Source organism: Mauremys reevesii, linkage group 6 (genome assembly GCF_016161935.1).
Source record: "Mauremys reevesii isolate NIE-2019 linkage group 6, ASM1616193v1, whole genome shotgun sequence".
In the NCBI taxonomy this organism is placed as follows: domain Eukaryota; kingdom Metazoa; phylum Chordata; order Testudines; family Geoemydidae; genus Mauremys; species Mauremys reevesii.
In genome coordinates, this window is record NC_052628.1 from 19690599 (window position 1) to 19704868 (window position 14270).

A 14270-nucleotide genomic window follows, 5' to 3' on the forward strand; every position below is an offset into this window, starting at 1 on the left:
CTTTAGTACATGTGCTTTGACTTTATCTTGATATTATTACTGAAAAGCTGTTTGAAGGACAGGCAGAATATGAATTAAAAAATAAAAGGCAAATATGTTTTTTTCTTTTTTGCTGGTATAGTACTCAATTTTTATTGCAAGTGCCAGCATTATTTGAATGAACATACCAGTTTAATTACTAAGAATGTCTTTAGATTTTGACTTTTTTTAGTGAAAATATGTTAAAATAGCTGAACATAAATGTTTGTTGAATAAGGATTTTGAATTATTTTTGAAATTCACATTTAGACATTTTTGAGAAAAAAAATTATTTTTTAGGAGCAGCAACAAAATGTGAAATTATTTTAACATCTGTCTTTATACATAAAACTGTTTAATTTTAATATGTACTTTTGATTGTTTCACACTATAAAATGTGTATCTAAACACATAACACGCTGTAAGAAAATTTGACACTTTGGTATGTGTTTTGAAAGGCAAGTGAGAGAACCAGAAAGGCAGAATTTACTAGAGATAAGCAAAGAAGAGAGAAATAGAATATCTGTAGAAAGTGAGCATTCTTAAAACAAAGGCGTCAAACTTAATTATATCAGACTATTATTATTGTTTATATACTGTAATGGCACATGGATGGAGAATGTTTTACAGATTAGATATTTTAAAAACCTAAACCCCAAAATCCCCTTTTTAAGAAATACAGTACAGAGAAGATGGGAATCAAGGGTTAGAGGATGATTGTGGAGTGACAGAATTATAGGTGGGACAAGGGGAAAAGAGAACCTTTCAAGTTTCTTCTATGGGAACTTAATGTATTGAACATTCAAGTTATTTTGTTGCATTCTTTTGGGTTTTTTTGTTTTTCTTACAATACAGTCATGATCATGTGCAGAAATGGCAATGGTGACTGACACCTGTGGTGTTAGTGGAATACCCAAAATAAGTGAATTTTGAGGAAGGATTTGAAGGCAGAGAATGAGTTTGTAAATCAGGGCTGAAGGCTCTAGATATAGCAGAAGATAGGGCCCTTAGTTGTAAATTGCTTTTCAGTTGCATGGGGGCGGGGGAGAAGCTGGAACACAGAATTCTTAAGTTTTGCATTACTCAAAATCCACCATACTTATGGGCTTGTGTTTTTTGTTTTTGTGTTTGTTTTTTTAGTATTTTACATGTAAAAATATTTGTTGACAATAACACCACAAGTTAGTAGTGTTGCATTTAGAAAGCTGTGCAAAGTTAGTGTGGGGGTGTGCTATAACACTATACTAGTGATCTATAAAGATCTTCTGGATCACAGGAATCTTTAAACTATGGGCTAATCTTAATCAGACACAGCTACAGCAAGCTACTATTTGAAATCAGAGGTCAATTCCATAATGGAGTATTGATTACTTCCTAAACCATGTTTTGTAGATCCAGATATGCCAGTCAATTGTAGGTATAAATCATAAGTAAATATAAGGGTGTAAGTTACCAGTGAATTAAATTATGTATTCTGAAATGATAGAAAATTGGGCAGAAATCTGTAGAAATACAAGGAGTTGGGTAATAAAACAGGTTCAGCGTGCTAGAGACCACTACAAGAGTGCTATTACACAGATGTGTGCTACTTCTACAGATGATCCACCAAGAGAAGAAAAATATGCAGTGGGCCTAGCAATTTTCACTGCTGCTTGGCCATAGCAGCTCTAGTTGATGACTACAAGACAGTGATCTAAAATAGGAGTTAATGTATCTTGGGTGACTGTCTTTTCTTTTACACCATACCAATTTAAATGACATTGACAATAATCTTAAATTATGGGATCTGTTTGTCATACTGATTCGAATAAATATCACCAGTTAACAATAAAGGGCATTATTTGATCCACTTCTGATGATCTATGTAAATAGCAATGTGCGGGTGAGGCTTCTGAGGGGATAGTGAAATCATTTATTTAGGCTGTAGTATGCTGTTGACACTTACCTATACACCTTTGTTTTAGTCATCTAGGAATCTTGTTGGCTCCTGGATTGTTTCAGAATGGCCAGATAGCAGTTTTAGCCAAAACTTTTGTTTTCCTTGTTAATTGGGGCTACAAGTTGTGACCTTTCCTATCTTATACAGACATCACCATCATTGCCCATGCTTTCGTCACCTTCAAATTGCAGTAATGCAGTGCAGTCTGTATAAGGCTACACCTCATAACTGAGAAACTTCAGCTACTACAAAATGCATCCATCTGCTTATTTAACAGTGCTTCACACAAAGAGCATATTGTATTTGTGCTCCATAGGTTTTCTGGTTTTCCAATGCATTTTTAGTGCAATTCCAAGGATTGGCTTTGACTTTCAAAACTCTTTATGGGTTTGGTTTCTGTTCTCAGTGCTTTGCATTCACATTACAATTCAGCTGGGACATAATGGAGACTGCTGGTTGAAGTGTCAGATAAGATTATTTGGTATGGCTTGTGTGGTATGGAAGTATCTCATGCATTGGCTCTGCACCAGAATGGGAAGACCTCTGGAGGGATTTACAGACAAGTATAGGCGGATCTCCACCACCCTTTCTTTCTTTATGGCTAGATGGGAGAGGGAAGTCCCCAAACTTTTTTTTGTAATATGGGGTCATGATATAGCAAAGGTTGATAACCACTGATCTAGAGGATCTTGCTTGTTTGATGCAGCCTTCTTTATTGATTAGGTATGCTGTAGATTTGGGGGTATTTTTTTTACTGCAAAGTGAACCAAGTTTTTATGCAAGCTGAGGTTTTCATGGAGGTCAGGTGTCCTTTATCATCACCAACGTGTCAAGAGATTGTGTCTCACTCTTCCAGACATGGGCTTTGGTATAGTGAACCATGCAATTGTGACTTAGACTGCATTGTTATTGTAATGTGTTTTATTTAGTGTACCATTGAAAAACAGATGTATATTGCTGCTGTTGCAGAGCACATCAACATGACTGCTTGTAAGCGCCTGGACTCACCGCCGCGGCGCCTCCTGCTGGCCTCTCAGGGAATTAGCTCGATTTCCAGCCCAGAGCGCCCTCTGCAGGCCGGTGATCCACTACTGTTTGGCCCCCGTATCCCTCCCTGGGCCCCAGTGCCCTGTTAGTTGGGGTGCTGCCCCTGGCATTTAACCCCTTTCTCTCAGGGTCTCCCCCTCCCATGGGAACCCCCACCCACTATCCCCACCTTGCCTCAGTATAAGGCTACTGCCAGTCATCATCTAGCCCCCCACGCCCTGGGGCAGACTGCAGTATCAGCCTACTCATCACTGGCAAGGTTGGGTTTGGACCTGCTGCCTTTGCCTACCCCTGGGCTGCCCTCTGCAACCCCAGTACCTGTTAGCCCAATGCTAGGCCGCAGCCTGGGGCTTTCCAGGCTGGAGCTCCCCGGCTCTTCTGCCTTTCCCCAGCCCTGCTCCACACAGGTACCCTGCCTCTAGCTCCCTACAGCCAGGCCCTTCTCCCTCTACAAACAGAGAAAGACTGTCTGTCTGCCCCTGGCTTCTCTGCCTTTATAGGGCCAGCTGAGTCTGTTTGGGGTGTGGCCCCAGCTGCAGCCACTTCCCCCAATCAGCCCAACCTAAAAGCTGCTTTCTCCAGCCACAGCCCCCTCCCAGGGCTGTTTTTAACCCCTCTGGACCTAAGCGGGATGACTACCCCGCTACACTGCTCAAGAGGATTTGCCCCCAAAATCAGTGTCACTGGCTGGTTGTTAATGAGAGAGCTTCAAAGACTTCTAATTTTTAATGTGCAAATAACCAGGATTGATTTGCTCTATCTCCTTTGGTGAAAGTGGAGCCCTGGAACTGCCTAACTTTCCAAGCTACAAGCAGTAGACAGCATGTTCTCGGGGGACAGGAGGCTGTCTAATCTCTTCCTGCTTAATATTTGGTCAAAGCACATAGATGGCACAGTTCAAGGCTAGGTTTCCAGACTTTTATTATGTATGTGCTGGGATTATAATACTTCTGTGTGATACATTTGGGTATGTTGCTTTCTTTGATAACGCAATATCTTCATTTCCTTTCTGTTCATATACCTACAGAGTTTTGGGAGTAGATATCCATAATGGTGGTGGTGGTGGTGGTGGTGGTAATAAATGTATGTTTCTGCAGCGGTGCAGTAGTTACATTAATATCCAGTTCTGTATTTAAAATACTTTTTTTAACTGCTGATTAAAATAAAATACTTTGGAATATTGCTGCAGTGGAATTCAACACTTAGCACAGATATTTACCTTTGACAGGACGACTTACTTCAGTGTAGAGTTTGGGAAATATTAGACCTTGAAATAGATTGTTCCTAGTTTCCATATATGATGTGCTTCAGTACAGCAACACAGGCAGGTGCAGAAGTCAAATAGTCTCCCAAGAGCATCCCCCATTTAGGGGAAGAAAAAAAAATCAATCGGTTGGGCAGAGGGATGCTACAAACAGCTGCACTTTGTCCCACCGTATTTCTTGTTCAAAATAAACCGTATCCCTAAACCAGTGCCACTGTTATATGCACATATATTCGATTTTTCCATAAATTCAGTAACTAATTCCAAGCAGAAAACCTAGCCATTTTGAATGTAATCCAAAAGGTAAAAAAACTAAACAAACATTTTATCATGCACTTCCTTATGGAAGCAGCAGAGGCGCACATCCTTCCAGGTAGCCTTTAGCACAGCAATAAAATTGCCTCGGCTGGCCAGCCAAGCCTAAAAAGCAAGAACATTGGTTCAAATAAAATGCTTCTGATTGAGCTACATAGATTTTGTGATATGCTTATTTACCTGACAAGTAAATAAAAGGGTGAGCATTGCCAAATGCACATTGAATAACCCATGGAAAAGGTAAATCTGTGTTTTAAAGGATTAACGTCAGCTAGGAAAGTACATAAATTAAAACATCAGAGTGATGTGGCTCCCTTAAGGACTGTAGTTATTTGGATAAATTGTCAGTGGTAAAGAGTGCAACAAGTACGCTAGTGCTATTGATTTTCACCTTTGTATTACCAAAACATTTTTCATTGACACATATTAATTGCTTGTTAAGTGCTAAAGAGTTTGATGGTCTAAATATTGAATCATATAATTAATTGGCCTTTTAGTTTTCCTTATCATTAAGCAATAGAGATTACATTAAAGGCACAAGGGTTTGCTTAAGTCGACACATCTTGTACATGATGTACAGTAAGAAAATATTACAATAGATTCTTAATACACGACCTCTTGTAAGTGCAGTATATCTTACTTTCTATTGTCACGTAAGCTACTGTACTTTCCCACCATCAATTATAGGGTGCATCTTCCTATTGTAATTCAAGTTATAATGGTACAAACCCAGTTCTCATTAGGGAGATTATAATGTTGCCATTTAATGCCAAGTTTTAGCCTGATACAGCACAGAGGCTCTCGGTGCAGAAACAATAATTATACTGTGCATATTTTTCAGAAAATAGTTTAAATGGTTGTGCATTTCTAATTCTAGTATTTTTATTGCACAATAATAGGAAAAAGATATTTTCAAAATTAGTTGTATAGGCACTTATGCCAAGTTTTTCAAACAGGTTTTCCTAAACTCAGGAAATAAATCTGTTTTTAACCACCTAATGGCTTGAGCCTGAGTTTATTGACGTCAGTGGCAAACTCCCATTTACTTACATGGTGCAGCGTCAGGCCTTTAGTGGCCTGGTTTTCAGAAGCACTGATCATCTACAGCTCCCACTGAAGTCATTAAGTTCTGTAGGTACTCAGGCACAGCACTTTTGAATATTGGTTTAGTTGCATCAGTTTAGGCATCCAAACTTGAAGATGTTTCTTGGGGCTGCAACTTGGGAGCCATCGTCAATACCATCCTTTCTTGCCCTGTATACTCCGGTGGTATCTAAACCTTCCCACTTCCGTAATATTTCTAAAATATCTGTCTAGATGGGCGAACTTTAATCCAGAATCTCTCACCTTACGTATTGTTACCTCTTCTCCAGGATCCCTGAACCACCACTTCATTCTGCCCATACAAAAGCAACTGCTAAGATCATCTTCCTTACAGGTTGCTTTGATCATACAGTAGAACCTCAGAGTTCCAGACACCTCAGGAATGGAGGTTGTCCGTAACTCTGAAATGTTCGTAACTGTGAACAAAGTGCAGTTTGGGCTCCAGTTCCAAGCCAGATTCCAGCAGCTCCCTCCTCAGTGCCAGCAGCTTCCTGGCAGGCAGCTTCTTTCCCTGGGTCAGACTGCAAGCTTGTCCCGCTCCCAGCCGGGGGAGGTAGGTGAAAACAGTGGGAGGGGAGAGAGGCAGGGGTGAAAGCAGCGCAGACCCAGTGCTGCTCCTGCTCTGCCAGCTGCCCTGGGCTGGCAGTCCCAGCGTCTTCACTCCTAGATGTAAGTGGGTGCCGTGCGGATGGGTTGGGGACAGGCAGCCCAGATGTGCCTGCCTTTAAGATGCAATACAGGCACAGTACAGTACAGTGTTTGCTGTGTTTTTTTGTTTTTTTGTTTTTTTGGTATCCGCTGCTGCCTGATTGGTTACTTCACATGGTGTCCAGTTGACCGGTCAGTCCATAACTCTGGTGTGTTTGTATCTTTGAGGTTCTACTGAATTAACTTTTTATCTCACTGGCTGCCCTTGTTTCACCGAACCAAGTTCAAACTTCTTGTCCTACCTTTCAAGACCCTTCACAATTCTGCCCCTCTTTATTTGACTACTCTTATCTCTTATTGTACCAGTATCATCTCCTACACTTTACCAACAATGCCAGTTTTGTCTGACCCTTTGTCAGCTTCTCATGCAAATATTTTCATGACTTCTTCCATCCTGTTCTTGAGTGTGGAATGTTCTCTCCTAACTGATCCATAATGCTATCATTCTGTACTACAGATCTCTCCTTAAGAATAATTTAGCAGTGATGCCTATAAGAAATCAGTCAATTCATAATGATTTAAATATTCATAATTATCACAAAAAATGACAGTTGTTTATAGATATATTTAAAAACTGGATCTGTTTTTGCCAAGTATTTTTGATGTCACTTGCCTTCTCAGATTGTGAGATCTTCAGGTAGGGTGCGACATCGAGCACAAGGGAGCCCCAGTTTTGCTTAGAACTCCAGACACTGCCTAATGTAAATATTAAGTAATACATCAGCTGTGAATTTGGCCCAAGTAAAGCTACACAAAAAGTATTTAGCTTTTCATGCAAGTGAAAGATAGTGCTCCTGTTTGAAATTTAAAATAATGCTTATACATAGATTTCAAAGTGCTTTACGAAGATGAATAAGCATCATGACCCCAAATTTACAGCTGGGGAATCTGAGATACAGAGAGTTGTGATTTTCTAAAGGTCACACAGCAAGTCAGTGGCAGGAACAGGAGTAGAATCCAAGGCTCCTGACTCTGGGTCTTGTGCACATAAAAATTGCGTATAGGTTTTTGCTTTAGGTAGAAGATGATGGATGTGATTGTAATGTTGAAGTCAATTGGAGTTTCACCCAAGTTAGGAATCCAGACTAGGCCTTAGAAAGATCTTTGGTTGTATGGGTTTACATAAAATATATTTCATTACAACTGTTTGTGAATTGTATATCTATTGCTGCGCAGTTTACAGGTTATAGTTTAAAGCAATGTTTCTCAAACTGGGGTCCGTGGACCCGAGGGCACTCCAGGGGGGTCCACCGGCCCTGCTCATCAACTCCTCCCCTTCCCTCCCTCAACTCCTCCTCCTCCCTCCCACCTTCCCAGTGCCTCCTGCATGCTGCTGAGCAGCTGTTCCCTGGCGTCCAGGAGGTACTGGGAGGGTGGTGGAGGAGTGGGGATGGGACACGCTCAGTGGACGGGGGAGCGGATGGGTGGGGCGTTGGGGGAAGGAGTGGAGTGGGGGTGGTGCCTGGGGCTGACGGAGGAGCTTGGGGGTCTGCAAAAAATTATAAATCAAAATGGGGGTTCTCACCTTGCTAAAGTTTGAGAACCGCTGGTTTAAAGTATATGTGAGAAAATGTTACGTGCCACTAGTGGTTGAGTATTATGTCTTTTAAATAATTCCTTTACATTTCATCTGCTACAAAAGGTTGGAACTTTTAATTAACATTTTTATGGCAGTTGTCCAAAAGATTTTAATTGCATGCTGCTAATTTAATCAAGTTTGGACATAAATGATGATGTCAATCAGTAGGAAAGGAACAGTGCTGCAAGCCTGTGCATCCCAAGAGCTTTCCCGTTTTCAGAAGGGCAAGTGACGCTAAAACATGCCAAGTATGTGCTTTGCTGGGAGATGTGTACTGTAGTTTTTGGCAGTCATAAGTCTTTTTACTTTTTAAACCTAAATACCTTTTTAAATATTAGAAACTTGAAATTCTAAAATAAAATCCTATGTATTTTAAGACTTAATTATGCATTTTCCATTATTTGTAGATTTTTCAGTATGAGCACTAAATTCACCAAAAATAGAAAAGATGTTAAAAATATCAAGTTCTGTTATTGTAAGGTAGTCAAGTAGAACAAAGTTCAGGCCATGCAAGAATTTACATAATAAAAACAACTTAGTTTGACAGGTTAGTTTGCCCATAAAAGAATTATTACTCCCACTTAACAATAAACTCCTAAGTAAATATTTTAGACATGCAATTTAAAACTGATTTTTTTAACCTAAGTATTCTTCTTTAAAAAGCAATTCAATTAAAGCCATATTTTGTTAAGATACCTGACAAATGGCTTTGATTTGATTTAAAATCTGCAAGTTGGCAAGAGATTTGTTTGTAAAATTATTTAATTCAATTTTATAGGCTGAGAGGTTATTAGCACATTGAAAAGAAATTGTCAAAATATTTAAAACAGAAATGTTGACTAAAATCACACGCCTAAGTTTACATTGACTTGAATGGTTTTGGTGCTCTGTCTGGATATTTGATGGGTTTCAACATTTTTGTAAATAAGAATGTACATAACAGATTCTAGAGGCTTCAAATGATCTCTCGTGGTCTTTGGGACAATTAGATAGGAAAATGGCCTAAGTACAAATTTACACAAAAATAGATTCCTTGTTGGGACTCTGGTATTGCTTTGCTGAATTTGAGAGACAGAGGGCGGGGGAGGCTTTTTCTGGCCAAAGTTTAGGAGATTTAGCATGTGGAGATGCCATGCTTATAAATTAATAATAATAATAATATATAATTAATAATTAATACATAGCTCTTATATAGTTCTTTTCATTCTTATAGAACCTTTTGTCCTGTCCTTGATCCTGCACCCCTTGAGCATCCAAAATGCTCAGTGATGTCACTGGGAGTTTTAAACATGCAAGGAAAACAGGCTCAGATCAGGTCTAATGCAGCGCTGTCCACCCTGTGGTCCCTAAAGTTCTAAATTCTGGCCCCCCAAAACAGTTGCGTTAAGAAAATTTCAGTTGGTTACAAATTGAGAATGTGTTCCACACACGCGCACACACACTCCTCCCGTTCCCGATTCTGTCTCTGTTTTCCTGATTATTCTCCTCTCCTCTTGGTACGTGAATAAAGTGGAGGGGTAGGTTTCGAGCATTTCAGACTTTACTAAACTGCACTGGCCCCGGGCACCATTCTCCCCCCTGCAGAGGCTCAAGGCTCATGGTGTGGGAAAGTAGTTAGAGGACAAGACTTGCCTGTAGAGAATGTGGATGATTTGTAACACCTGCCAAGAATGGTCTAGGTATACTTGGTCCTACCTCAGCATAGGAGGCTGGATCAGATGACCTCTTGAGGATCCTTCCAGCCCTACATTTCTGTGATTCTGTGATTTGATGGCTCTGAAATCAACCTATTTTGTATACTTGTGAGAATGAAGATTTTCCTTTGCAGTGACCAGCAAATATGTTTTCATTTGCTGATGTCAGGAGACCTGCTGAGAGAGAGTGATTTCTAAAAACGTATTCAAGCAAGCACGTAGGTGCCAAAGCAAAACATGTATTGTAATAGCAGGAATACCCATTCTGAGAGCAAGTGGAGGTTTTTCTGTGTACAAGGTGGCACGCTGTCAAACTTCGCAGGTGTAGTTTCTGGGGCTTGCTTGAAAATTTAGTCTTGAGCATTTTTCTCATTTGTTATTGTAATGTTATCACATGTTCCTCCAAATAGCACCTTTCTTGTTTCACGTAACAGAGAATGGAGTGTGCTTACTGTCTGTAAGCTTCAAAAATATTGATTGCTGTCATTGTAATGGTTATAATGAATTTTATGGTGACATTTCAAATTTAAATATATCATGTCATATGTTCTTTCCTTGAGTTACTGCTACCCTGGGATGATAAACTCCCACTGTAAAAATGTGTCATGTTAATGTTGTGCAGAGACTCTCTGGTCCAGTAATTTAATTATTTCATTTTATTTTAAATTAATTTTTTCCTTCTGCGTCCTCTGATTTACATTTGTTTAATTATGGTAGATAAACATAGGGTCCTTTTCTATCTTATCTTATCCATGAAGCTTTTTGAGCCATATAAATAGTCGAAAGCCATTCATGGATACTGACTTCACAGCAGGTGGAGAAAAGGTCAGTTCTGCTACACAGAGGTCAAAGAAACTGTGCACCAAGAGGAGATCTCATGCAAATAACCTCCCAACATCTTGCTATGGGCCTCTCCACTCCTGAAGTTCTGTGGTCCCCTGAAGAGCAGTGATAACTACCACTGGCAGCCCAAGATAGGAAGAAAAAATATAAGCACCAATCATGGTCAAAGGCATGGTTTGGTTTGGTTTTTAAAGAGTACCTGGCATTAAGGATCAGGGAGAAAGAGGTTAACTTCTAATCATGAAAGACGAGCAGGGTGCTCCTATTCGGATTACATGAGAATCATTTAACAACCCTCACCCTATTTGAGAAAAATTCTTGATTGCATCTTCTCTCCCCAATGTCCCATTTGCCATTTCTTCAAATGAGAGAAAACTGCACATGGTGGTTCTTTTTTCTGTGGCTAACAGAAATGAAACCCAATGAGAGAGACTTCCCTCTCGCACACCGCCTTTGAAGGTGTATACTAGCTGGCAGAATGTGAGTCAACCTGTAAATAATCATTGTTAGGACAACAGGAAATGTATTCAGTATGCTATGGGCCTCTCCAAAGGTCACAGCCCTGAACCTAATGTCCACATATAATAATCAAGCAGGATGGAGTCTGTGATTGTAATACTGGAAGTGGTGGTCCCTAATTTGCTATCATCTAGTTCCTAATTTGACATAACGCAGCAACTGGAACCCCTGGCAATAGTCAGGAGAGATCTTCACTGAATAGCTATGAGGATCCACATTATTTCTCTGGACCAGCTGCCACAAGAGGCTGCTGTATCCTTGATAGCACATATTTATGCAGGGGTGGAGAAAATGTTGGGGGCCTATGCAAAAATAATATCTGCAGATTCATTGGAATTTAGCAGTCTCCAAAGATTTACAAGACACGGGTGAAAAATTCTCTGAGGTTTCAAACATAAGGCATAAGATTTGGAAGCTGGGTAACAAGAAAGAATCGCTGATCATGTGACTGTAAAGCTATAGATGGGATGTCATTCCCTAACTGCCAGTTCCATTTTGACCACAAAACATAACAGGTATAGGTATAACCTCCTGAGGCCCCTTCCAACCCTGAGATTCTATGATAATCACCTTCCCAGCAGATGAAGGTTGGCAAGTAAATGCTTTAAATTGTTCCACCAAAGGTTTCTGAACAGTCAGCTTCTGAATTTCATGCCTGACATTTTAAACCAAGAGTTTAGCACTATTAGTACAAATAACCAAGAGAAGAATAATTCCCTTTTCTTCTAGTTAAGGTCGTAATTTTGAAAGTCTGAACCTTTTTCTACTATTCTATCAGAACATTTCTTCAGAATCGCTGAAAATGGACAATGGTCTCGTACTTGTATGCAAAACCACCACAATTGGCATCATTGTTAACAGTCTCAGCAGAGAAAGCAGGGATGGCATGGAGACTTTATTACTGTTGTATCTAGTTTAGGACTGATGTACAACAATGGAGTAGCATGGGGAAGCTTCAGCTGCTGCTGTACACGCTGTACCTGTGCTGAGAACACACAGAGAGAGGCCTTCTGCCTCCCAGGCTGTCACAGCGCTACCTTCCCCTATCACTAAATTCACTCTCATTTATGAAAGAATGAAATTATATTTGGTTTCCAGTTTGCCAAACTATGATCTCTTCACTATACTTTGTTTTGACTGACAATTATGACCTATATTTATAAGTCATTTCTACAGATACACACGCTGTTCTCTTTGTGTTCAGTTTGTGTCTGTGTGGCACCGCAATGGTGCTGAGTAATTAATCTTCTAAACTACATTTTTTCCTCTTTGTTAGACTATCCATGGCCATAAAGGGCCAATAACGGCTGTGGCTTTTGCTCCTGATGGACGGTACCTTGCCACTTATTCCAACACAGACAGTCACATCTCCTTTTGGCAGGTAAGAATACACACAAAAGGCGAAGAGATATATGCGATGCTAGTATTGTAAATGGGGTTGAGTTTTGGCATTTGTAGTCAACTTTTTGGATCTTCGTTAAAAATGTTATTCCGTACTAGTGTAACCTCTGACAAAGGAAAAAAATGTATCGTTATAGCTGAAATAACAAGCATTCCAAAACTCAGGAAATTCCAAAACTTAAAGCTGAAACCACAACATCGGTGCTGTCATTTTGGACAATCTGTATACAGAGCTATATCTCCCCACTGATTCTTCTCTTGCTTCCCCTTATTTTAGTGCCCCACTAGTTCTTTTTCACATGCTGTCTGTGATGCTCTCACACAGGCATGCTGATAAAGGGTAAAATTTTCAAAAGTGACATAGGCCCGTAGGAGTTTAAGTACCATTGAAAATCAATAGTATTTAGGCCCCCCTGAGTGCCTAAATCACTTAAACATTAGACTTAGGCTCCTTAGTTACTTAGGGTAACATTTTGACAAATTTCTTCACTCCTGTTGTCTGTATAAGTAGATTATAACTTGTATAAATATATATGTTGAATAAAAATGTGTGTGTTAACAGATAAGCTCCTTGCAGTATGGACCTCTGTCTATCTTAGGTGCTGGTAGATTGCCCATTACTGTAGTATTATATGAGCATCTCACAATTTTTTATATATATAATATCCTCACAACACATCTGTGAAAGAGGGAAGTACTATTATTCCCATTTACAAATGAAGAACTGAGGTACACAGAGACCACACAACTTTAATAAGGAAGGTTGTGGCATGGCATTGAATTGAACCTGGATCCTTGAGTTCCAGGAAGCTAACACCCTATCCATTAGACCACCGTCCTCTGTTTGCATTTTATATCTCTGATGATGTCTGTGATTACCAATCCTCCTACATACATAATAATATATACCTTTGTATTACTATTTTTAAACGTAAGGTGAGTATTACAGTAACTCCTCACTTAAGTTGTCCCCATTAACGTTGTTTCATCGTTACATCGCTGATCAATTAGAGAACAGGCTTGTTTAAAGTTGCGCAATGCTCCCTTATAACATTGTTTGGCAGCCGCCTGCTTTGTCCACTGCTTGCAGAAAGAGCAGCCCGTTGGAGCTAGCTGGTGGGGGCTTGGAACCAGGGTCGACCGGAAGCCCCCTATCAGCTCCCCTAAGTTCTCTGTGCAGCAGCCGCCCAGCAGGCTATCAATTGCCAGGCAGTTCAGCTGTCCCTCCCCCCACTGCCATGTGCTGCTCCTGCCCTCTGCCTTGGAGCTGCTCCCAGGAACCACCTACTTACCGTGCAAGGCGGGAAGGAGGGTTGCTAATGTCAGGGTGTCCCCCTCCTCCTGCTTCTGCCACCCCCCGGTCCTTTACCCCATCTCCACAGAGCAGTGCGGGGGAGGAACAACACAACAGAGCTCAGGATGGAGGGAGCTTGCTGGCAGCAGCTGCTGTCTCAACTTGCGGATCTACTTAAAAAGGCAATGTACTTAGAGTGCGGTCAGCGTACTTAAAGGGGCAATGCACATATCTCTGTCTCACACACAGGGTGTGTGTCTCTGTCTCTCTCTGCCATGCTGTCTCCCCTCCCTCCATCCGTGCTGCCTTGTAGAGTGTGAGGCTACATTAACAACAATGTGTTAACCCTTGAGGGCTCAGCTGAGTGCTAGTTCATCATTTAACAGTAAGGCATTCCCTGGGAAATATCCCACCCTCTGACTCCACCACCTCAACAAGCTTCACAATCATCATTGCTGTGTACAGTATTAAATTGTTTGTTTAAAACTTGTACTGTGTGTGTGTGTGTGTGTGTGTGTGTGTGTAGTCGTTTGTCTGGCAAAAAA

General features: G+C 40.5%; 1 protein-coding gene across 5 annotated transcripts in view; it reads left to right on the forward strand.

The window, feature by feature from the left end:
- WDR7 (WD repeat domain 7) overlaps positions 1 to 14270 on the forward strand; it is a 359332-nt gene that overhangs the window by 336913 nt on the left and 8149 nt on the right. For all 5 annotated transcript variants that reach the window (XR_005600425.1, XM_039544674.1, XM_039544673.1 and 2 more), the window contains one exon: positions 12307 to 12411. Coding sequence is in view for 4 of the 5 variants with exons in the window: in XM_039544674.1 (XP_039400608.1) it covers positions 12307 to 12411 (105 nt within the window). In the remaining variant the exon portion in view is untranslated. The remainder of the gene's footprint in view (positions 1 to 12306; positions 12412 to 14270) is intronic.